This window comes from Erinaceus europaeus, chromosome 6 (assembly GCF_950295315.1).
Source record: "Erinaceus europaeus chromosome 6, mEriEur2.1, whole genome shotgun sequence".
NCBI lineage: Eukaryota > Metazoa > Chordata > Mammalia > Eulipotyphla > Erinaceidae > Erinaceus > Erinaceus europaeus.
In genome coordinates this window covers 62,784,428-62,809,662 of record NC_080167.1, presented here as the reverse complement: position 1 = coordinate 62,809,662, position 25,235 = coordinate 62,784,428, and the positions used below count along the sequence as shown (strand labels likewise).

General features: G+C 41.2%; 2 protein-coding genes across 5 annotated transcripts in view; one reads left to right on the top strand and one right to left on the bottom strand.

Moving 5' to 3' along the window:
- The window catches only part of MASTL (microtubule associated serine/threonine kinase like), a 49,266-nt gene that overhangs the window by 3,967 nt on the left and 20,064 nt on the right, over window positions 1-25,235 (top strand). For 3 of the 4 annotated variants that reach the window (XM_060192341.1, XM_060192339.1, XM_060192340.1), the window contains exons 2-9: window positions 1,833-1,970; window positions 4,056-4,195; window positions 5,100-5,188; window positions 6,561-6,667; window positions 7,844-7,994; window positions 12,068-12,240; window positions 19,705-20,844; window positions 24,287-24,425. In XM_060192341.1, coding sequence (XP_060048324.1) covers window positions 1,851-1,970; window positions 4,056-4,195; window positions 5,100-5,188; window positions 6,561-6,667; window positions 7,844-7,994; window positions 12,068-12,240; window positions 19,705-20,844; window positions 24,287-24,425 — 2,059 coding nt within the window. In that variant the 5' untranslated portion in view covers window positions 1,833-1,850. The remainder of the gene's footprint in view (window positions 1-1,832; window positions 1,971-4,055; window positions 4,196-5,099; window positions 5,189-6,560; window positions 6,668-7,843; window positions 7,995-12,067; window positions 12,241-19,704; window positions 20,845-24,286; window positions 24,426-25,235) is intronic. The other variant, XM_060192342.1, reaches the window with a different exon arrangement.
- Window positions 20,677-25,235, bottom strand: part of ACBD5 (acyl-CoA binding domain containing 5) — a 72,616-nt gene continuing 68,057 nt past the window's right edge. The window contains exon 14 of the mRNA XM_060192346.1: window positions 20,677-20,809. Within this exon, the coding sequence (XP_060048329.1) occupies window positions 20,770-20,809 (40 nt within the window). The 3' untranslated portion in view covers window positions 20,677-20,769. The remainder of the gene's footprint in view (window positions 20,810-25,235) is intronic.

Here is a 25,235-nt window from a genome sequence, read left to right as displayed (position 1 = left end):
CCAGTTTCTTCTTACTTTCATTTTAAAAAATATTTGTTTATTAATTTTATTATTTTCATTTGAGAGAACCCCGAACTCTGTTTTGCTCTAGCATATGGTGGTGTTGGGAATTGAACTTGCCTCTCCTGGGCCTGCATGAACATCTAGTGCCCCACCGCTACACGTGTCTTCTGTTGTGACCTTCTGAACGGTTGGTTTTCCTTCCACTGAGACTGCCCCATTGAGACTTAACTTTTCCTGGCTTCATTTTGTTCCCAAGATCTATTCATTCTTCTGCTGTACTTCGTAGCCAGTCATTATCAGTCACTGAAATAAAAATAACTTGTCTCCATCCATGCTTGTTGGCCGTTCTCATTGTGTGTAGGATATCTCACTGTCATAGTCCCATGGAAGTTCCTGTATAGAGTGGCTGAGCTAACGGAATGACAGGGGAAATCATCTTCCTGATGGGCTTTTCCTTCAGTCTGGTTTTTGGTGTTTTTAATGGAAGGGTTATAAGACTGGGAAATATCGTATGTTCATGGTTTGATTGTACGCTGTAGTCACCCTTTGGAAAGTCAGGAATTTAAAAAACACTTACTAGCTACAATTTCTCTGATTCCTGTTTATGTGAGGGCTTATGATGTAAGAATGTTGCTAACTTTTTTTTTATTATTATTAAAAGACCAGAAGACTGGGAAGATAGGTGGGGTGTATCCCTTACCATGCACTTGATCCAGATTTGAGCCCTCCCTCCCATGAGAAATAATTGAGGCACCAAAGGAGATCCCAGAGCTGTCCAGCTCTCTAGATAAATGAAGATGTAATCTGGGAGCAGTGCATGGGGCCCTGGGCCAGTAGTCAAGATATCTATTTTCTTTTTTTTTTTTTCTGAAGACTTTTTAAAAAATATTTATTCATTTTCCCTTTTTGTTGACCTTGGTTTTTTTTATTGTTAAAAGGGAATATGGAAACAACAAGGGCAACAAAAGGGAAAATAAATAAATATTTTAAAATTTTAAATACAAAAGGGAATATGATACTCTCTGTCCATTGATACTTTGATAAAAGTTCTTTATTAAAGAAACTTTATTTCTTTTATTTATTTATTTATTTATGAGAAAGATAGGAGACTTGTGCCTGAGGCTCCAAATTCCCAGGTTCAATCCCCCACACCATCATAAACCAGAGCTGAGCAGTACTCTGGTAAAAAAAGATAAAAAGAAAGAAAAAAATATTTAAAAAGGGAAAGATAGGAGAGAGAGAACACACACTAGATATCACTTTAGTACACATGCTGCCAGGGATTGAACTCAGGACCTCATGCTTGAGAGTCTAGTGTTTTATTCACTGTGCCACCATCTGGACCGCTTATTTGTTTATTTACTTATTTTAATCATATTGGTTGTTTCTCTGGTAGTTTCTTGATGGAACTGTGAGGTCCACATGATGTTTATACATTTTGTCTGTCTAGCTGGCAACCTGAAAACATCAAGATGGCCACTTTGGTAGACACTTAGTAATAAAAGATAATGTGGACGTTCTTTTTTTTTTAATTATTTATTCGCTTTTGTTGCCCTTTTTTTTTATTGTTGTTGTAGTTATTGTTGTTATTGATGTCGTTGTTGGATAAGACAGAGAGAAATGGAGAGAGGAGGGGAAGACAGAAAGGGGGAAAGAAAGACAGACACCTGCAGACCAGCTTCACTGCCTGTGAAGGCACCCTGCACGTGGGGAGCTGGGCGCTCGAACTGGGATCCTCACGCCAGTTCTTGCACTTTGCGCCACTTGCACTTAACCCACTGAGCTACCGCCCGACTTCCAGTGTGGACGTTCTTTCCGTGTTTATCTAGGTTGTCAAAAAAGCAGACATGATCAACAAAAACATGACTCATCAAGTGCAAGCTGAGAGGGATGCACTGGCGCTAAGCAAGAGCCCCTTCGTTGTCCATCTGTACTACTCCCTGCAGTCAGCAAACAACGTGTACTTGGTGAGTCAAGAGCTTGAGGTTTCGTTCTTTCAGCAGTCACTGAAACCTGTAATTTAAGAATAGTCTCTGGGCTCAGATTACCTAGTTTTGGAGTCTAGCCCTCACACCTCTAGATTTATGACCTTGATCAAGTTACCTTACATGCTGTATTTGTCAAAGTTTGGGGGGTGGGCAGACAGAGGGACACAAAACAAAATAATTGGGGGTATGTATGTGTAAAGGGAGGGGAAGGAATTTCCCTGAATGATTGTGGCTTCCAGCAAGTCTGAAATCTTAAGAGATTAGCAGTAGTTCAGAGGCCCAAGAAAGAATGGATGTTGCAGCTTAAATCCAATCTTTTTTTTTTTTCCTAAGATTTTATTATGGGTCCAAGCAGTGGCACACCTGGTTAAGCACACACACTACAGTGCGCAAGGACCCAGGTTCAAGCCGCTGGTCCCCACCTGCAGGGCGGAAGCTTCATATGTGGTGAAGCTGGGCTGCAGGTGTCTCTCTGTCTCTTTCCTTTTCTATCTTCTCCCCTCAATTTCTGTCTCTACCCAATAACAAATAAATAAAACTTAAAAGCAAAACAAAAAAAGATCTTATTATTTAGTGATCTGAGAGGTGACACAGTGGACACAGCCCTGAACAGTAAAGCCTGAGGTCTCTCTCTTAGGTTAGATCTCGGGCATCACATATGCCAGAGTGATGCTCTGGTTCTGTTTTTCTGTCTCTTTCTCATAAACAAATAAATAAACTTTTTAAAAAGACCTTTTTAACTTATTTATTTTGGGTAGAGACACAAATTGCGAGGGGAAGGGAGGTAGAAAGGGAGAGAGAGGCCTGCAGCACCTCAGCAGATTCAGATTCCTGAAACTTATTCCTGCAGCTGGGGACCAGGGGCTTAAACCCAGGTCATGTGCACTGTAAAATGTGCACTCAACAAGCTGTGTCACTGCCCTTCCCTCCCAAAAAAAAAAAAAAAAAGATTCTTTCATTCATTTATTTATTTTTCTTTGCACCACATGCGCTTAACCTGCTGCGCTACTGCCGACTCCCTAATATTTTTTTAGATTTATTTTATTTGATAGGACAGAGAGAAATTGAGAAGGAGGGGGAGTCAGACAGAGAGACACCTGCAGCCCTGCTTCACTATTCATGAAGCTTTCCCCCTACAAGTGAGGACTAAGGACTTGAACTTGGGTCCTTGTGCATGGTAATACATGAGTTCTGTTAAGTCCTTCAGTTGACTGGGTAGGTACCAGCTTTTACTCAAAGGCTATTTAAATTTTAATCTATCTTAAAAAAAACCTTTTTTTTTTTCTACAACATTTTTTTTTTTTAAACCAGAGAAGTGCTCAGCTCTGGTTTATGGTGGTGCTAGAGATTGAATCTGGGAGCTCAGAGCCTCAGGCATGAGAGTTATTTGTATAACCATTATGCTGTCTCAGCCCTTCATAACAACCTTTAGATTGGTATTTCTCTTTTTTTATTATTGTTGTTTTATTTTCTGTTTTTGTTTATATCTTTGTTTTACCAGCACAGATATTTCACCAAATATTTGGGTACCATGGTCTAGCTAGTTAATACGTCAAATGAGTTATAACACTTTGATTTCCATATCTACAAAATGGGGATAGTAATTATTACTCGTCACTGGGGCCTCACACAGGTGCAATACCACTGCTCAGCAGCCTTCCCCAAGCCAGTTTTCTCATTCTTTTATTTGAAAGGGGAGAGACCATCAAACAGGAGAAACACCACAACACTGCTCACCTTACATGGAGCTAGCATAATGCTAGCTGTGAAATCCCTTGTTAGTGTCAGGGCTTGAACCCCAGGCCCCATACATGATAAGTATAAGTCTCCCAGGTGAAATATCTCTTGGCTTCTATATATATGTAATTTTTTAAAAAAAATTTATGTAGGAGAAGGAGAGAGCACCAGAGCATCACTCTGCTATATGTAATGCTGGGGACTCAACACCTCATGCTTATATGTCCAACAGTTTATCCGCTGTGTCTCCTCCTAGGCTGCTAAATAATATACTTAGAGTGTAATCAAATTGGTTTTATTTGGCAACATGTGTTCCTGTATTAACAGATAATGGAATACCTTATTGGTGGAGATGTCAAGTCTCTCCTGCATATATATGGTTATTTTGATGAAGAGATGGCTGTGAAATACATTTCAGAAGTAGCATTGGCTCTAGACTACCTTCACAGGCATGGAATCATTCACAGGTGAAAACAGATTTTTCTCAACACTGTTAATTAAAAACACTTAATTGGGAGTCGACGGTAGGGCAGCGGGTTAAGCGCATGTGGCGCAAAGCGCGAGGACCGTTGTAAGGATCCCGGTTTGAGCCCCCAGCTCCCCACCTGCAGGGCAGTCGCTTCACAGGCGGTGAAGCAGGTCTGCAGGTGTCTTTCTCTCCCCCTCTGTCTTCCCCTCCTCTCTCCATTTCTCTCTGTCCTATCCAGCAATGATGACATCAATAACAACAACAATCATAACTACAACAATAAAACAAGGGCAACAAAAGGGAATAAATAAATTTAAAAAACAACAACAACAACAACACTTAAATTAGCCACTAGATATGTGTCCAGATACCACACTTTATTTTTACGAGTTTGGACATTCCATCAACTTCCCTCCCCCCCCTTTTTTTTTTTTTTTTTTGCAGTTTCAAAGCCTCTAATTAGAGCCTTACTGCAGAATCAGATAGGATTTTGACTCATCTGTGACTTTTTTAAAAAATATTTTTATATTTATTTATTTCCTTTTGTTGCCCTTATTGTTTTATTGTTGTAGTTATTATTGTTGTTATTGATGTCATTGTTGTTGTCGTTGTTGGATAGGACAGAGAAGTGGAGAGAGGAAGGGGAAGACAGAGAGGGGGAGAGAAAGACAGACACCTGCAGACCTGCTTCACTGCCTATGAAGAGACCCCCCTGCAGGTGGGGAGCCGGGGGCACAAACCGGGCTTCTTACCCCCGTCCTTGTGCTTTGCGCCACATGCTACTGCCGGACTCCCATGACTTTTTTTTTTCCTCCATAATTCTAACATCAACATTAGCTCTTTTTCTTTTCTTGTCTTTTTTTTTTTTAAAATTATCTGCTGTTTGTCTTTTTTATGTACAGGGATTTGAAACCAGACAACATGCTTATTTCTAATGAAGGTCATATCAAACTAACAGATTTTGGCCTTTCAAAAGTTACTTTGAATAGAGGTAAGAAAAATAGTAGGTAAGTACCTTTTTTTTTTCATTGATTTTTTAAAAATTTTATTTTGTTTATTTATTTGATAGAGACAGCCAGAAATTGAGAGAGAAAGAGTAACAGAGAGGGAGAGAGACAGAAAAACACCTGCAGCATCTATGTACATAGATCAAAAGGTAACTACTCCTTATTCTAGCAAACTTCTAAAATCGTAAGTATAAAAGAAAAAGTCACTACAAAATATATATGGCATAGCTATTCAAATGTAGAGAATAGAAATAAATAAATAAATAACAAACCTAAAATTTGGCTCCTAAATCATAAACCATGTTGTTAGAACTATTTGATATAAATACAGCTCTCTGATTCTCTATCTGCAAACATAAGCTCCAAAATGGACTGAATACCTAAAAGCTTTCACGCACATTTCCAAATTGCATGGATTTACTCTGATGCATGGTGACTTCCTTGGGTACACCTGGTCTTCTACAAACCAATTTTCTTTTTTCTTTTTTAATTTTTTTTATTTATTATTATCTTTATTGATTGGATAGAGACAGAAATCAAGAGGGAGGAGGGTGATAGAGAAAGAGAGAGACAGACACCTGCAGCCCTGCTTCACCACTTGTAAAGCTTTCCCTCCGCAGGTGGGGACCAGGGGCTCAAACCCGGGTCCTTGCGTATTGTAATACATGCGCTCAACCAGGTAGGTGCGCCACCACCCGGGTCCCTCAAACCAATTTTCTTTAACTCGAACCCGGAAGTGGTACGCCTCAACTGCCCCTGAGGACGACTTTTTAGTTCTGGGAATGGCTCCCTCACCCCTTTTCTGCCCACAAGCCATGCGTGTCTGTACTCACCTGTGGCTTGATGAGTTTCTGAAGAGATCCTGGTGGTATTTTGTTTTCAGGTGGTTTTCATGGCTTTTCCTACTGGATGGGGGACAGCAAAATGTAGTTACGATTCTGTAGCCACAACTCCGGAAATCCCACACTAACCAGTTTTTTTTTTAATGTTTATTTATTTATTTACTTTTTGTTGCCCTTGTTTTCATTGTTGCTGTAGTTATTATTGTTGTTGATGATGTCATCGTTGTTGGGTAGGACAGAGAGAAATGGAGAGAGGAGGAGAGAAAGAGAGACACCTGCAGACCTGCTTCACCACCTGTGAAGCGACTCCCCTGCAGGTGGGGAGCCGGTAGGATCCTCACGCCAGTCCTTGCGCTTGGTGCCACGTGCGCTTAACCCACTGAGCTACTGCCCGACTCCCCCTAACCAGTTTTCTAGATAATGTGGAAAGAGGGACAAAATTTATACCATTTGATAATTTTTTTATTCCATCAGTGTGCACTTAAAAAAAGAAAACTTTTCTTTCCATATATAGATATCAATATGATGGATATCCTTACAACACCGTCCATGACTAAACCTAGACAAGATTACTCAAGAACCCCAGGACAAGTATTATCTCTCATCAGCTCTTTGGGATTTGTAAGTACTGGATAAACAAGTATTCTCAGAGGCCAGGTGGTGGTGTACCTAGTTGAAGGCACATGTTACAGTGCACAGCGTTCAAGCCCCCTGCTCCAGTCCCCACCTGCAGGGGGGAAGCTTCACAAGTGGTAAAGTAGGGATGCAAGTATCTCTCTATCTCTCTCCCTGTCTACCTCCCCCCTTCTCCCAGTTTATAGTTGTCTTTATCAAATCAATAAAGAAAATTTGAAAAAAGAAAGAAAATGCTCTCAGTTAATATGTCCTTTCATGGTTTGCAATCTGAAATGTTTTATCTGAGGCTTGGAAGGTGGCCCAGTGGTATAGCACAGCCCTGAAGTCCAGTGTTCATTCTCTAACAGCACATGTGCCAGACTGATGCTCTGGGAACTTTCTCTCTCTCTCTCTCCCCCTCTCTCTCTCTCTCTCTCTCATTAATAAGTAGTTCTTTAAATTTGTTACTTTCTTCTTTTAAAACACAATTATTAAAATAGCCCTGAAAACTAGTGCCCTCTCTCTGTCTGTGTGTCTGTTTGTGTGCATCTGAAATAGGAAGAATAAAAAGTAAGTGTTGGGGAGTTGGGCAGTAGTGCAGCGGGTTAAGCGCACAGAGCGCAAGGACCGGCATAAGGATCCCAGTTCGAGCCCCTGCTCTCCACCTGCAGGAGAATCACTTCACAAGGCATGAAGCAGGTCTGCAGGTGTCTTATATCTTTCTCTCCCCCCTCCGTCTTCCCCTCCTCTCTCCATTTCTCTCTCTCCTATCTAACAACGACATCAATAACAACAACAATAACTACAACAACAATGAAAAAACAACAAGGGCAACAAGAGGGAAAATAAATAAATATATTAAAAGTAGGTCTTGGGGTGGTGACAGTTGCTATATAAAAAGCCTCAGTGCCCCCCCATCCCCTCTCTCTCCATCTCTCCCCCCCCCTAAATATCATGCCTAGAGAGCTCAGCTTGTAGGGTGCTGTAGTGTGTCTCTGTCTTTACTTGAGTTGAAAACCTTGAGTAGTGAAACTGCACGTGTATGAGATGCTCCTTAAAGCAAGTCAAGCTTGCTGAGTTACTTTAACAGTTTATCTTCTCAGGAGGTATAACACTCTGTGCACTTGGGTGGTGTATTTGTGGAGGTAAATCTTAGCATTTGTTTTTGTCTCTTTTTAATAGTTCACACCAGTTGCAGATAACAGTCATGACTCTGCCAATAATCTTTCAACCTGTATATCTGAACCACCACAGCTTTCTCAAGGACTACCTTGTCCTATGTATATAGATCAAAAGGTTACTACTCCTTATTCTAGCAAACTTCTAAAATCATGTAAGTATAAAATAAAAAGTCATTAAAAAAATGTTTCCAAATATTTTAATCTTGAAATTGGTTTTAAGTGCAGATATTTTGGTGGTCGGGTGTGTGGGGGGATAGCTTAATGGTTGTACAAAAAGATTTTCATACCTGAGGCTCCAAGGTCCCAATTTTAGTCATTGCACCACCACTAGCCAAAGCTGAGTTGACTTGTGGGAAAAAAAAAAGTGTGTGTGTGTAAATAAAATGCAGATACTTTTAATAGTCCAGGGCATTCCTATACTTCATCGTGCAAGCACTTTTTTCTTATTTTAATTTTTATTATTTATTTACTTATTGCCTCCAGGATTATTGCTGGAGCTCGGTGCCTGCATTATGAATCCACTGCTCCTGGAGGTTATTTTTTCCCTTTGGTTGCCCTTGCTGTTTTATCGTTGTTGTAGTTATTATTGTTGTTGTTATTGATGTCGTCATTGTTGGTTAGGACAGAGAGAAATGAAGAGGGGAGATGGGGAGAGAAAGATAGACACCTGCAGACCTGCTTCACCACTTGTAAAGCAAACCCCCCCAGGTCGGGAGCCAGGGGCTTGCATCGAGATCCTTATGCCAGTCCTTGCGCCCTGAGCCATGTGTGCTTAACCTGCTGTGCTATTGCCCAATCCCCTATGCAGCCGCTTTAGAAACAAGGATTGTTGCATGTATTTAAGCCAATGAAGTGAAAAACCGAGCTAATGAAATATATCTTAGTTGGCTATCATTTGCTCCATATCCAATAGGTAGGGTCTAGACAAGTTGGAATGGTTATTGGGTAAATTTCATCATTCTGGCTCTATACAATTGTATATATCTTTCTAAACTTATTCCCAAAAGTTTTTTAGATAAAATAATGGAGGTATAGGTGTAACTTTTTAATTAGCAGTCACTCAATTAAAAAAAAAAAAGAAGAAGAAGAAGAAGAAGAGATTGGGGGCAATTGTATAGCCCTTGACCTTACCGTTTATGTCACAGCAACAGTGGACAGTTTCACTCTTTTCACTTGTGTTTATTCATCTTGGGAATGTGAATAATGACATGTTGGGGCTTAGCGCTAGTTGTTTTCATGACTGGCCTTATTTTTGAATTGGTCCTTGCATCTGTAGTTTAGCACACAGATAGAGTTGTCTCCTTTCTACAAATGAAAAAAAAAATGTATTTTTAGCTGAGGAGATAGCATAATAGTTATGGAAAAAGACTTTCATTCCTGAGGCACCAAAGATCTCAGGTTCAATCCCCAGCATCACCATAAACCACAGCTGAGTAGTGCTCTGGTTTAAAAAAAAAAAAATAAATAAAATCAATCAAAAGAAAAAGAAAAACTATGTTTAAATGCTTAGCTAAGTAGAAAAAAATGGGTAAGGCACATACTGATTGCAAATGGCATTTCTAGTGTTTTTGACCCTTTCCTCAAGGTAATGTCTATGAAAATGAAATCCACTGAAATATGTGTATGTATCTTATAAATTAATAACTTAAATATGGGATACAGATGTTTCCTGAGATCTATTCCTCTTAAAAATTTTTATGAATGATTTAATACCGATTTACAAAATTATAAGATAACATGGATAGAATTCCACGCAGTTCCCATGACCAAAGTTCTTCCTCCCCCTCCAGCAGGAAACTTCAGTAGTTCTCCCAAGGTCACTAGTATGAGTCAACTTTATTTGCCTATAGCTATGTCTATATTTATATCCATGTATATATGTCTTTTTTTTAGGGGGGGGGCATATTTTCTATGGTCCTGCATTCACTTCCTTTCTTTTTCTTCTAGCGTTTGCCACTTCCTTTCTAAGTCACACCTACTCCTATTATCACTTCTTTTTCCTCTTCTCCTGAGCTGTATTCTTTTTTTTTTTTTAATTGTTTTTTAACTTTATTTATTGGATAGAGGCAGCCAGAAATCAAGAAGGAAGAGGGAGATAGGGAGGGAGAGAGACAGAGAGACACCTACAGCCCTGCTTTACCACTCACAGAGCTTTCCCCCTGAAGATGGGGACCGCGAGCTCGAACCCGGGTGCTTGCACATTGTAACATTTGCACTAAACCAGGTGTGCCACCACCCAGCCCTCCTGAAATATATTCTTAAGGGAAAATAATTTCATCTTGCTTTATCATTCTTTTTTTTTTTCTTTATCATTCTTTAGTCCAGTCAAAATAGGTAGGTGACAGGCACTTATTTAATCACTTGATCAGACTCTGAGAAGTCCTTGCCTCAGAACAGCTTCTAATATGGTGGTGACCACAGTTGTAAAGGGCTGTCAATAATTATCCCCTAGAATAAATGCCACCAGAAGGAAACTACAATGCTACAGACAAAGTGACAAATGCTAGCTAGGAAACCCAGCAGTGAGTCTATGCACATATATAGCGGCAGTGAAGCTGGACCCAGGGACTTAGTAATTCCAAGTACAGTGGCAATAAAGATTTCAGGTTCAGGACATGAACAAAAGTTAGGATACATGAATGTGGGCTAGGTGATAGTGCACTGGGTTAAGCACACATAGTAGGAACCGGGTTCGAGCCCTCCAGTTCCCCAACTATGGGGGCCACTTCACAAGCAGTGAAGCGGGTCCGCAGATGTCTATCTTTTTTCCCCCTTTGTCTTCCTCTCTTCTCAATTTTTGTCTTTCCTGTCCAAAACAACAATAACAGCAACAACTGTGGGGAAAAATGGCCGCCACGTGCAGTGGATTCGTAGTGCAGGCTCCGAGCCCCAGCAATAACCCTGGATGCAAAAAAAAAAAAAAGGAACATGCATCATGAAGATGGTGCTGCTTTTTTGCAGGACCTTCTACATGATGGACCAGATCTTTACGCCAGTCCTTGCACTTCCCGCCACATGCGCTTAACCCGCTGCGCAACCACCCAACTCCCTTACCAAGTAGTATGTTAAAAAAAGCTTTTATGGTTATGAATCATTCTCACTTAGAAAGAAACACACTTCAACATTACAATAAAACTATATAACTTAGGGAGTCGGGCGGTAGCACAGAAGGTTAAGCACACGTGGTGCAAAGCTCAAGGACCGGCTTAAGGATCCCATCGGAGCTCCCGGCTGCCCACCTGTAGGGTAGCCGCTTTACAGGCAGTGAAGCAGGTCTGCAGGTGTCTGTCTTTCTCTCCTCCTCTCTGTCTTCCCCTCCTCTCTCCATTTCTCTCTGTCCTATCTAATAGCGACGACATCAACAACAATAACTACAACAACAATTTAAAAAAACAAGAACAACAAAAGGGAAAAATAAATAAATAAATATTTTAAAACTATATAGTTTACAACAACAATAGTAATTACAACAATAAAAAAAACAAGGGCAACAAAAAGGGAATGAATAAATAAAATTTTTTAAAGTCTTTTAAAAAAACTATATAGTTTAATTAAACACCAGTTGAACTAATTCTGTCACTGTCTACTCTGTGTAATATCTAGATATCACACAGCAATAGTGTACCATTGCTAAAATGTGTCAAATTAGAATTAGTTTCCTTTTCCCAATTTCCGCTTTACTAATGTTGAGAGGTGTTTTTTGTTTGGTTTTGATTTTGTTTAAATTCCACCAGGTTTATCACAGGGGCTTGGTGCCAGCACTATGAATCCACCACTCCTGGCAGGATTTCCCCCCCCACCCTTTTTTTCCCCCTCTTTTTATTTAATAGGACAGTGAGAAATTGAGAGGAGAAGGGGAGTTAGAGAGGGAGAGAGAAGGATAGATACCACGAGACCTACTTCACTACTGGAGAAGTCCTGTGTCCATGTTCCCCCACCCCCTCAGATGGGGAGCAGGGACTCAAACCCTGGTCCTTGCACATGGTAATGTGTGCTCAACTGGGTGTCCCACTGCCCAGCCCCATAGGTGTGTGTGTGTGTATGTGTATACGTATATATATATATATTAAAACCAGCCAGATGCCATCTTTGGATGGATGTTTACACAAAATCATTCTGATACTGCAGTACTGAATGCTTTGTCTAATCATCCCTATAGAGAGTCCTGTTGAGTAAGGAGCTAAGAAAGATGTGACAGAAGCTTCATCATTTCTCTGCCCCGCAGGTCTTGAAACAGTTGGCTCCAAGCCCAGCATGCCTGTGAAGTGTCTAACCTCTAGTCTGCTGCAGTCTAGGAAAAGACTGGCCACTTCAAGTGCCAGCAGCCAGTCCTGCACCTTTTTGTCCAGTGTGGAATCTGAATCCCACAGTAGTCCCAGGTGGGAAAAGGACTGCCAGGTTAGAGTAAGACCTGTTTGTTTTTTATATATATAATTGATTTTTAATAATATTTACTTATTACAAGATTATAAAATGACAATGTATAGTTCCACACCATACCTACTACCAGCATTCCATATTCCCACCCTCCAACCTCCCTAAGATAGTCACTATAGTTATCACAAGTCTTACAATTTGCTGGCTTCTGTTTGGTTTGGATTTTTTTTTTTTTTTTTTTGGCAAGTTCATGTAAATCAGATCGCTATTTCCACATATGAGTGAAACCATCTGGTAGCTGTCTTTCATCTCTTCACTTATTTCGCTCAGCATAATCACCTGCAATTCCATCCATTTTGTCCCAGAGGACACAATATTGTCTCTTTTGAGTGGTATTCCATGGAATATATATCCCATTACTTCTTTGACCAGTCATCTGATTATGGGCATTCAGGCTGTTTCTATTCTTTGGCTAGTGTGAATAAGGCAGATATCAACATAGGGCTGTGTATGTCTCTTCTAATTAGTGTTTGAGTGTCCACTGAATAAATACATAAGAGTAGTATTGCTGGATCATAAGGTACTTTCCCGTTTTTTCCCCCAATATTTTTATTTATTACTGGATAGAAACAGAAATTGAGAGGTGAGGGATAGTGATGGACAGAGACAGAAAGACATCTACAGCCCTGCTTCACCACCTGTGAAGCTTTTCCCCTGTAGGTGGGGACTGGGGGCTTGAACCTGGGTCCTTGTGCACTGTAATGGGTGTGCTTCACCAGGTGCACCATCACCTGGCCCCCATTTCTGTTGAAGGACTCTCCACACAGTCTTCCAAAGGGGCTGCACCGGTTTGCAATCCCACCAGCAGTGAAGCAGAGTTCCCTTTTCTCCACCACCTCTCAACACCTGTCCTTTCCTGGTCTGTTGATGGAAGCCATTCTCGCAGGTGTGAGATGGCATCTCAGTGTAGTTTTAATTTGCATTTCTCCAATGATAAGTGAAGTGGAGCATTTCTTCATGTGTCTGTGGGCCATGTGTATCTTTTTTTTTTTCTTTTTTTTTTTTTGCCTCCAGGGTTATTGCTGGGGCTCGGTGCCTGCACCATGAATCCACTGCTCCTGGAGGCCATTTTTTCCCCCTTTTGTTGCCCTTGTTGTTGTAGCCTTGTTGTGGTTATTATTGTTATTGTTGATGTTGTTCAGAGAGAAATGGAGAGAGGAGGGGAAGACAGAGAGGGGGAGAGAAAGAAAGACACCTGCAGACCTGCTTCACTGCCTGTGAAATGACTCCCCTGCAGGTGGGAAGCCAGGGCTCGAACCGGGATCCTTCTGCCAGTCCTTGCGCTTTGCACAACATGCTCTTAACCTGCTGCACTACTGCCCGACCCCCATGTGTATATTTTTAATATTTTATTTATTTATTATTGGATAGAGACAGAGAAATTGAGAGGGGAAGAAGATAATCAGGAAGAGAAAGGGGGCCAGGCAAGTAGCACAGTGGGTTAAGCACACATGACACGAATTATAAGGACCTGCATAAGATCCCAGTTCAAGCCCCGGCTCCCCACCTGCAAGGGGTCAGTTCACAGGTAGTGAAGCAGGTCTGCAGGTGTCTATCTTTCTCTCCCCCTTTGTCTTCCCTGCCTCTCTTGATTCCTCTGTTATAACCAACAATAATAGCAATAACAACAAAATGGAGAAAATGGCCTCCAGGAGCTGTGAATTCGTAGTGCAGGCAGCGAGCCCCAGCATTAACTCTGGAGGCAAAAATTAATTAATTAATTAATTAATTAAAAAGGGAGAGAGAGATGAAGAGACACCTGCAGCCTTGCTTCACCACTTGCGAAGCTTTCCTATTGTAGGTAGGGATCAGGGACTTGAACCTGGGTCCTTGTGCACTGTAATGTGTGCCCTCAACCAGAAGCGCCACCACATGGCCCCCATATCTCTTCTTTAGAAAACTGTTGAGTTTATTGGCCAACTTTTTTACTGGATGATGATGATTATTATTTTGTAGATCTGTACCAGTTCTGTATACATGATTGATATCAGTTGTTTGTCTGATGTGTGATGTGCAACTGTCTTCTCCCATTTTTCAGTTTCCTGGTTATTCTTGTATAATTTGCATTTGATGTGTAGAAGCTTTTTAGTTTTCTGTAATCCTGTTTACTTTTGTTTTCATTTCCCATGCCCAAGGGGTTGAGTCTCCAAATATACCTTTGATGTGGAAGAGTCTGAAAAATTTCACTAACATTTTCTTTTATAAATTTTACAAGTTTCAGGTCAATATCAAGACTTTTGATATATTTTGATTTGACCTTGGTGCATAGTGTTAGTTCATGGTCTAATTAGCTGTCCAATTTTCCCAGCACCCTCTATTCAAGAGACCTTTACCCGCATTGGATGGTTTTGGCTTTTGTCATATATTGGGTGGTTGTGTGTGTATGTGCTTATTTCTGGGCATAAGATTGATTTTTTTTTTTTAATTTTATTTATTAGCTGGAGACAGAAATTGAGACAAGAGGAAGAGAGACACATACAGCCCTGCTTCACCACTCGTGAAGCTAGCCACTTGCAGATTTTGTGCATGGTAATAATACACTCAACCAGGTGTGCCACCACCTGCCCCCCAGATTGATTTTATTTACTACATGTTAGGAGAGTTTTATGAGAGAGAGAGAAAGAGAGAGAGAGAAATAGAGAGGCCCAGAGCACCATTCTTGGTAGATGCAGTGCCAAGGATCAGACCAGGAACCTCAGACACTCCAGTCTAATGCTGTTCAAGTTGAGCTATTACCCAACCATATCAAGTGAATTTTTTCTTAACCAAAGCCTATCATGTGATGTGACTTTAGCAATCAAAAAGGAAAAGAAAACCTTTATACACTTAATAAGGGGCCAGGTGGTGGCACACCTGGTTGAGTGCACATTACAATACACAAGAACCTAGGTTTGAGCCCCCTGTCCCCACCTGCAGGGGGAAAGTTTCACGAGTGGTGAAGCAGTGCTACAGGTGTCTCTCTCCCTCTCTGTCACCCCCTTGATAGAGATCCAATAAATAAATAAAGATGATTTTTTAAAAAATTAAATAAACTTAATAAGGAAATGAAGCTCTTTAGATGAGTGCCAATCAAGGTATTGTAAAAGAAAAAAAAAATCCTCCTTTATGCTAGAGAGATTGCATCGTGGTTTGCACAACAGATTTTAATGCCTCAGGCTTCGTGGTCCCAGGTCCAAACCTGGTACCACTATAAGCCAGAGCTGAGCAGTGTTCTTGTAGAAAATAATAATGAGGCCAGGAGGTAGCATGGCAGGTTAAGCGCACATGACGCAAAGTGCAAGGACTGGTGTAGGGAACCTGATTTGAGCCCCCAGCTCCCCACCTGCAGGGGAGTCGCTTTATCAGTAGTGAAGCAGGTCTGCAGGTGTCTATCTTTTTCTCCGCTTCTCTGTGTCCCCTCCTCTCTTGATTTCTCTCTGTCCTATCCAACAACAATGACAGCAGTGACAAAAATAATAATAACAAGGGCAACAAGAAAAAAGGGAGAAAAAATGGCCTCCAGGAGCAGTGGATTCGTAGTGCAGGCACTGAACCCCAGCAATAACCCTGAAGGCAAAAAAAAGAAAGAAAAAAGTAATAATAATTTGATTTGTATATGCTCCTTATTCTCAGTAACATGATCTTCATTGTAGTTAGGTATTTGAATTATAGGAGTTAACTTAATTTTTTTATTTCCTTTTTTTATTTAAAATTTTTTTTTTAGGTCTGGGGGATTGTGCAGTGGATAAAGCAGTAGACTCTCAAGCATGATGTCCTGAGTTCAGACCCTGGCAGCCCATGTACCAGTGATATCTGGTTCTTTGTATATATACCTCTCTAATTAATAAAATCTTTTAAAAAAATTTAGTTATCCGGAGTCGGGCGGTAGCGCAGCGCAAGCACACGTGGTGCAAAGCGCAAGGCCCAGCATAAGGATCCCGGTTTGAGCCCCCGGCTCCCCACCTGCAGGGGAGTTGCTTCACAGGCGGTGAAGCAGGTCTGCAGGTGTCTATCTTTCTCTCCCCCTCTCTGTCTTCCCCTCCTCTCTCCATTTCTCTCTGTCCTATCCAACAATGACGACATCAATAACAATAATAATAACCACAACATCAAAACAATGAGGGCAACAAAAGGGAAAAATAAATATTTTTTTTAAAAAATCAATTATCTTTATTTATTGGGTAGAGACAGCCAGAAATGAAGAGCAAAGGGGGATATAGAGAGGGAGAGAAACAGAGAAACAGGGAGTCGGGCTGTAGTGCAGCGGGCTAAGCGCAGGTGGCGCAAATTACAAGGACCAGCATAAGGATCCGGGTTCGAACCCCGGCTCCCCACCTGCAGGGGAGTCGCTTCACAGGCGGTGAAGCAGGTCTGCAGGTGTCTAGCTTTCTCTCCTCCTCTCTGTCTTCCCCTCCCTCTCTCCATTTCTCTCTGTCCTATCCAACAACAATAATAACTACAACAATAAAACAACAAGGTCAATAAAAGGGAATAAATAAATAAATAAATAATAAAATATTAAAAAAAAAGAAACAGAGAAACACCTGCAACACTGCTTCACCACTTAGAAAGCTATCCCCCTGCAGATGGGGACCAGGGGCTCAAACCTTGGTCCTTGTGAATTGTAACGTGCGCTCACCCAGGTGAGCCACTACCCAGCCCCTTAAGTTAAGTTTTTTAGTTAAGGTAGGGTTTCTCAGTCTTTTTCTCCTTATTGCCTGTTACATAGGTGATACTTCAGAAAAATCTATATATTTCTATCCCTTATTGATAATATTATTTAACTCTTTCCTATTTTCTGATTTTTTTTTTTAAGATTGTATTTATTTGACTAATGAGAAAGATAGGAGAAGAGAGAGAAAGAACCAGACACCACGTTGGTACCCTAGGGTGAACTCGGGACCTCATACTTGAGAGTCCAGTGTTTTTCATTGTACCACTTCCTGGACCACTTACTGTATTTTAATGAGGGGGAGAGAAAGAGAGATGGACAGAGACACAAAGCACACTGCTCAGCTCTGGCTTATGGCAGTACTGGGGATTGAACTTGGGACTTTGGAACTTTGGGCAGGAAAGCCTTTTGCATAACCATTATACTATCTCCTCAGCAACTCTTTTCTAGTTAAGAAGGCTTAACTAGGGAGTTGGGCGGTAGCACAGCGGGTTAAATGCACGTGGTGAAAGCGCAAGGAACAGAGTAAGGATCCTGGTTCGAGCCCCCGACTCCCCACCTGCAGGGGAGTCCCTTCACAGGCGGTGAAGCAGGTCTGCAGGTGTCTGTCTTTCTCTCCCCCTCTCTGTCTTCTCCTCCTCTCTCCATTTCTCTCTTATCCAACAATGACAAGGACAACAATAATAACTACAACAATAAAAAACAAAAAACAAGGACAACAAAAGGGAATAAATAAATAATTAAAAAAAAAAAAGTTTAACTAGAAGGTCAGGGCCTGGACGAGCACAAACCTTACCTTGCTGAGTTTCTATTATAGACCTGAGAGTGCTACAACATCAGAGCACCATAGCAGGTGTGCAGGTTGCATGAACGGTGAATGTGACTGTGTGCGTCTCTCTCTCTCTCTCTTTCTAAAAATAAAGAAAAAGTTGACCCCAACAGCAGTGGTATAACTAGGTGTACCACCACCCAGTCCCCAACCTTACCTTTCTACTCTTACTTTTATATCCCTGTAAATCATTGTCATGATTGGCTAATAGTTTCTTTTCTCCTTCTCCTTTTCTGCACTGTCCTCCTCCTCCTCACCCTTATTCTTTAATATTTATTTGTGAGAGAGGATTAGAGAGGACCCGACACCTCTGGTGCATGCCGTGCTGGAGATCAAACTCAGAATGTCATGCGTGCAAGTCCAACACTTTATCGACTGTGTCACCCCAAAGGCCAGCAGTCCTCAAGTTCTGATCAGAGGACCCCTGGTAGCTTGTACTGATTCCCAAATGTACCTTTATTATTATTTTTTTTTGTACAAGGACTTATAGATCACTCATAGACCCAGGAATTTTCATTTCGTCCTGACTAAGTACTGCTTATTCTTACTAGGTAAGTAGTAAAGTTTGATCTTACATAGCAAAGATAGGCACCATTAAAGATCCATGAACATGTGTTATAATTGAATAATAATGTAAAATTTCTGATCACAAGACAATTTTTTTTCTTTTTTGAATTTTTATTTATAAGAAAGACTGACAAAAACCATAGGATAAGAGGGGTACAATTCCACACAAATCCCACCACCAGAACTCCGTGTCCCATCACAAGACAACTTACAACATTATTTGCAAAGCTCTGATCACACAAGAGCCCTGCAGATAGTTGGTATTTAAACAAGTTTTGTAAAAACTCTTTTTAAAGAAATTAATGAGAAAGAGGTTATGCTAAGCCAACTCTCATGCCTAAGGCTCTAAAATCCCAGGGTCAGTCCCCTGCACCACCATCAGCCAGAACTGTGCACTGCTCTGAGGAAAATAAAAAAACAACTGTAAAGCCTAGTTTCTTTTTTTTTTTTTTTTTTAAGGTTTTATTTATTTATTAATGAGGAAGATAGGAGGAGAGAAAGAACCAGACATCACTCTGGTACATGTGCTGCCAGGGACTGAACTCAGGACCTCATGCTTGAGAGTCCAGTGCCTCAGCCACTGCACCACCTCCCGGATCACTAAAACCTAGTTTCCATTCCAAACAATATATGTAAACCAACTTCTACTGTAATTGTTTTTTAAGATTTTCTTTATAATTTTTTATTATCTTCATTTATTTGATAGAGACTGCCAGAAATTGAGAAGAAGGGGGAGCTAGAGAGGGAGAGAGACCTGCAGCACTGCTTCACCACTTGTAAAGCTTTCCTTCTGCAAGTGGAGACCAGGGGCTCGAAACCATGTCCTTGTGTATTGTAACGTGCATTCAATCAGGTGTGCCACCACCCAGTCCCTGTGTGTTTTTCTTTCAAATTCTTTGTTACCATTGCTCTCTTGTTCCATTATAAAGTGGAAATTGGCAACCTAGTGCTTTGCAGGGTCACTTATCCCTCCTAAGAGGACATATGTTTAAGAAGATAAGGAATCACAACTTTTTTTTTTCTTTGCCTCTGGGGTTATTGCTGGGGCTCAGTGCCTGCACCATGAATCCACTGCTTCTGGAGGCCATTTTTTTCCCATTTTGTTGCCCTTGTTACCCTTGTTGTTGTTGGATAGGACAGAGAGAAATTGAGAGAGGAGGGGAGACAGAGAGAGGGAGAAAAAGATAAACACCTGCAGACCTACTTCACCACTTGTGAAGCGGCCTCCCTGCAGGTGGGGAGCCGGGGGCTTGAACCAGGATCCTTGAGCCGGTCCCTGTGCTTTGCACCATGTGCACTTAACCCTCTGCACTACTGCCCGACCCCCAGGAAGCACAACTTTTTACAGCTAAGAAATCGTTTCTTTTCCTCCTTTTAGGGAAGTGATGATGCTGTGGGCTCTGCCATGGTGAACTGGAGTACAACTGCAAAACCTTTATGTACAAATTCTGCAAAGACCATCGAGACCAAAAGTTGCAACAATAAGACTCTGGAGTTATCCCTCTCTCCTATTCAGGACAGCAGCGCCATTCTCGCTGCTAGCAGTTCCTGTGTCAACGTTGCTAAAAACTGCCACCCTGGGGAGGTTTCCTGGGAAGCAAGAGAACTGGATCTAAATAATCAAACCACTGACCCAAGACAGTCTGATTTTCATCAGTCAAAGCAGCGGGCTGTCAATTTCACAGCTAGGACTGAAGAGCATCTTGAAAAGAGAAGTTCTAAAAGGAATTTTGCGTTAGTTGATTCCAGCCCTTGTCAAAAAATTATACAGAGTAAAAAAAATTGCACAGAGTATCACCACAGCAAAGAAATGAGAGGTTGCTATACCAATCCAAGCACAGGCTTAACTACCGAAGTCCAGCATCTTAAGTTTTCACCCAGTAGCCAACAAAATGACTCTGCTAATAAAGAGAACATGGGTGATTCTTTCACTGATAAACAACAAACACCAGAAAAATCACCTATCCCGATGATAGCCAAAAACCTCCTATGTGAACTGGATGAAGACTGTGACAGGAATAACAAGAAGGACTATTTAAATTCCAGCTTCCTATATTCTGATGATGAAAGAACTTCTAAAACTCTTTTTATGGACTCCGACTCATCCTTTCCTGCACCCTCCATAATGGAAAGTCCCATAGATATGCAGTGCTTGGATTCAAATAAAAGCATCCGGGAATCCTCTTTCGAAGAGTCAAATATTGAAGACATACTCACTGTATCGCCCAGCTGCCAGGAAAATCCTTTGCCAAAAGATGAAGAGACTCCTGCTGCCCCAGACAGCAGCCAAAAAATGTTAGCTCCGTCTGCGGAAGCGTTGAGAATGCTGACCGTCTCTAAGAGAAATGCTGTCGCCTTTCGAAGTTTCAACAGTCACATCAATGCATCCAGTATTTCGGAACCATCCAAACTGAGCATTGCTTCTGTAGAAGCGATGGATATTTCACTGGCTCACAGCGGCTCGTATCCTATGGCTGTAACCCCTGTTCAAAAGGGAAGATCCCATATTCCATATCAGGTGTGTGGTGATTTTCTTTTTAATATTTTTTTATTTTTGTATCTTTATTTGATAGGCGCAATCAGAAATGGAGAGGGAAGGGGAAGAAAAACAGGGAGAGAAAGCAGGCCCTACTTCACCACTCACGAAGCTTTCCTTCTGCAGGTGGGGACTGGGGACTTGAACCCTGGTCCTTGCACATTGTAACATGTGCATTCAACCAGGTGCGCTAGCACCAGCCCATTATAATTTTCTTTTTTTTTTTTTTTTTTCCTAGCCCCTTGTTGTAATTTTCTTTTTCCTCCATGATTATCTCTGGGGCTCGGTGCCTGCACTATGAATCCACTGCTCCTGGAGGCCATTTTTCCCATTTTGTTGCCCTTGTTATTGCTGTTGTTGTATAGGACAAAGAGAAATCGAGAGAGGAGAGGAAGATAGAGAAAGGGAGAAAAATAGACACCTGTAGATCTGCTTCACTGCCTGTAAAGCGACCCCCGTGCAGGTGGAGAGCCAGGGGCTCAAACCAGGATCTTTATGCCAGTCCTTGCACCTCACGGCATGTGTACTTAACCCACTGCTCTACCACCTGGCCCCTTGTTGTAATTTTCTAACACACTGCCCTTTGGATTTTAGAAAAATCAGCTATTAAGTATGCTCACTTGCCTTGCAGGTCACTTAGAAGATACTAACCATATATTTTTGTCCTGCCTGTTGGGATTCTATGGACTTGGTGGGAGTTTTAATGAGGAAAGGAATAGATGAGAATAGTGTTTATCTTTCTTAACCACAAAAGCCTCGTTCATCCATAGTGCTTTATATGCTTTCACATATTTTCAGTCGCAAATTATATCCTTACAGGCTCATATACTTTGCACTTGATCACAGTGTTCCTATAAGATAAAGAATGAAAACCCCCGTATTGCCTTTTAAGGACATATTTAAGGGACAGCTTTAATTTTTTAAAAATATTTATTGCCACTAGGGTTCATTGGGGCTCAGTGCCTGCACTGTGAATCCACTGCTCTTGGCAACCATTTATTCCTTTTTTTTTTTTTAACTAATAGAGAAATTTAGAGGGGAGAGAGAGATGGAGAGAAAGAGATGGAGAAAGAGATATTTGTTGGTCTGCTTCTAAGACCCCTTCTGTTTTGATAATCACATTAGGTTCCCTTGCATTGCTTAATGCTGTGGTCTATTTACATAATCACTGCTTTACCTGAGACCCGCCCTGCCTACAGGGCATTGGTTTAATCCCACTGGTTCGCACTCTCTTTTCGCTCCGCCCCCTCTCCTAGTCATGCCCTGTTTTCCACTGTTTAATCCCCACTAGTTCGCGCTTTTTTTCCACTCCACCCCCATCCTACGTACTACCTCTTCCTGACACTTCCGCCTCAGGAGATATAAAGGACAGGATTTTCTAATGAAGAGAGATTAGATTGATTGTACTGCATCGCCACTCATCAATAAAGATTAAACTGCATTCCCAGCTCAACCATGAGTCCCTGGTCATCCCTCTCCCGCCCGTGAAGCTAGCACGGCATCTGGCACCTGAACAGGGACCGGCAAGATACCTCTATGGCTTTGTCAATGTTTCCTTTTTATAAATAAAAAAATTTAAAAAAAAGAGAGAGAGAGATACCTGTAACACTTTAGTACTCTTAAAACATCCCTTTGCAGGAGTCGGGCTGTAGCGCAGCGGGATAAGCGCAGGTGGCGCAAAGCACAAGGACCGGCATAAAGATCCCGGTTCGAACCCCGGCTCCCCACCTGCAGGGGAGTAGCTTCACAGGCGGTGAAGCAGGTCTGCAGGTGTCTTTCTCTCCTCTCTGTCTTCCTTCCTCTCTCCATTTCTCTCTGTCCTATCCAACAACGACGACAACAACAATAATAACTACAACAATAAAACAACAAGGGCAACAAAAGGGAATAAATAAATTAAATAAATATTAAAAAAAAACAAACATCCCTTTGCAAGTGAGGACCAAGGATTTGAACCCAGGTCCTTGAACATGATAATATGTATGGCATCATTGCCTTGCCCATTAATTGATCTCTTTATTGAAAATGTGTATTTAAAATCTTTTGTTTTTACTTTTTTGGGGGCCTCCAGTGTTATCCCTGGGGCTCAGTACCTTCACTACAAATCCACTGCTTGTGGTGGCCATTTTTTTCCTTTTTTTTTTTCTTTATAGCATAGGACAGAAAAATTGAGAGAGGAGAAGAAGATGGGGGCTGGGAGAGAAAGATAGACATTTGTTTCACCACTTGTGAAGCAATCCCCCTGCAGGTAGGGAGCTGGGGGCTCGAACTGGGATCCCTGAGCAGGTCCTTGCACTATGAACTATGTGTCCTTTGTACTATGTGTGCTTAACCCAGTGCGCTACCACCCGACCGCCTGTTTTTACTTTCAAATTATTTCTCTTTTAAAACCTAAACTTATTTTTCCTTTGGTGAGCCATCATAATATGGAAAACAAAACTCTGAAGTTACACTTAGAGGACTTGGGTTTCTACTCAGCTCTTACTGAGTCACTCAGAAGCTCTTTGTTTCTGTTTTTTTTTTGTTTTTTGTTTTTTTGTTTTTGTTTTACCAGAGCACTGCCCAACACTGGCTTATGGTGTTGCAGGGAATTGAACCTAGGACCTTGGAGTCTCAGGCATAAAAGTCTGCTGCATAACCATTATGATTTCTCCCCTACCCAGCAGCCCCTTCTTTTAACTTTTTGTAGGTTATAATAATATCTATCTCCTGATCTCAAAAGACAGTAAAATACATCAAAGGCCATCAATACCACTTAGCATAATAGGTTTTTTTATATTTACTTTTTTATATATTTATCTTATGTATTTATTCCCTTTTTGTTGCCCTTGTTTTATTGTTGTAGTTATTACTGTTGTTGTTATTGATGTCATCGTTGTTGGATAGGACAGAGAGAAATGGAGAGAGGAGGGGAAGACAGAGAGGAGGAGAGAAAGACAGACACCTGCAGACTTGCTTCACCGCTTGTGACACAACTCCCCCACCTTAAGCAACTCCCCTGCAGGTGGGGAGCTGGGGGCTCGAACCGGGATCCTTACGCCTGTCCTTGCGCTTTGTGCCACTTGTTCTTAACCTGTTGCGCTACCACCCAACTCCCTATATTTACTTCTTATGTACCATCTTGTAACATTTTTCAGCCATAGTCTACCAGTGACAGTTCTTAAGCCTTTCTTGATCCATGCTACAAATAAAATTTTCTTCCGAGTAACTCCATATGCCTCATACATAATCCAGATCTTCTTGATGAGGTTGGTGTCATGTAAGTTATTAAACTTCCTTGGGCATAAGGACTTTTCATAATTATAATTAGCAGTGTTTATTTCCAAAACTGATCAAGGCTTTGAATACATCTTGGTATGATGATCCGTCTCTTTTGCCCTGTGTAAGGTATTTACTGTCTCCTGAATGCTGTTTAAATCACTAGACCCCAAGACAAGTCAAGTCAGGAACTCCATATCGAACACCAAAGAGTGTGAGAAGAGGGGCAGCCCCAGTGGATGATGGGCGAATTCTGGGGACCCCAGACTACCTCGCACCTGAACTGTTGTTAGGCAGAGCTCATGGTAAGACTCATGTAGCTTGAATGAAGTTATTATGTTTTCTTTTGAGATAAAGTTTATTTATTATTATTATTATTATATATTTGGCACATAGATGACCTACAGTGAAAGCAAAGCAGACAAGCTTGTACAGTACTCTTAACTCACATATATAGCATTTCTTAAAGGAAAAGAGAACAGGCAGTCATTTGTTCTTGGCCATGTGGATTAATCTCAATGTAACGGGAAAAAAAAGAAACCCACCTTCCACTCTCTGGTTTTCTTTGCTCTGAATATCTCATCAAGTCTATTCAGTTTGGGCTGAGAAAAACCAAAGCTGGGCCTGAACTTATATTTTGGAAAAACCTATTCCTGTTTAGGCTTTTTCTTTACTATAAAGACCAAGGCAGAAAGGAGCTAGCCTTCAAAGTGCAACTGAGTAAAAGAATCACATTCATCTGTGCATTTTTTCTTTTTATACTTCTTCTTCCTCTCCTTCTTTTCTTTCTCTTTCTCCTCCCTTTCCTCCTCTTCCTTTCTCTCTCCTTCTACCTCTACCGCTTCTCCTCCCCCTCATTTCTCAATGGTGTTCTGGAAAATGAACCCTTAAAGCAGGGTCTTGTGTATGCTCTGACCTCTTCTCTCAGATCCCAGGGACCATCATGTCAATCTTATATTGACTACTTCTTCTTTTTTTTTTTTTTTTTTAAGCAGGGAGTTCTTTTTTTTTTTTTAACTTTTTTTTTTTTTGTATTATTATTTATTGGATTGGGACAGAGAGAAATTGAGAGAGATGGGGAAGATAGTGAGGGAGAGAGACAGAGAGACACCTGC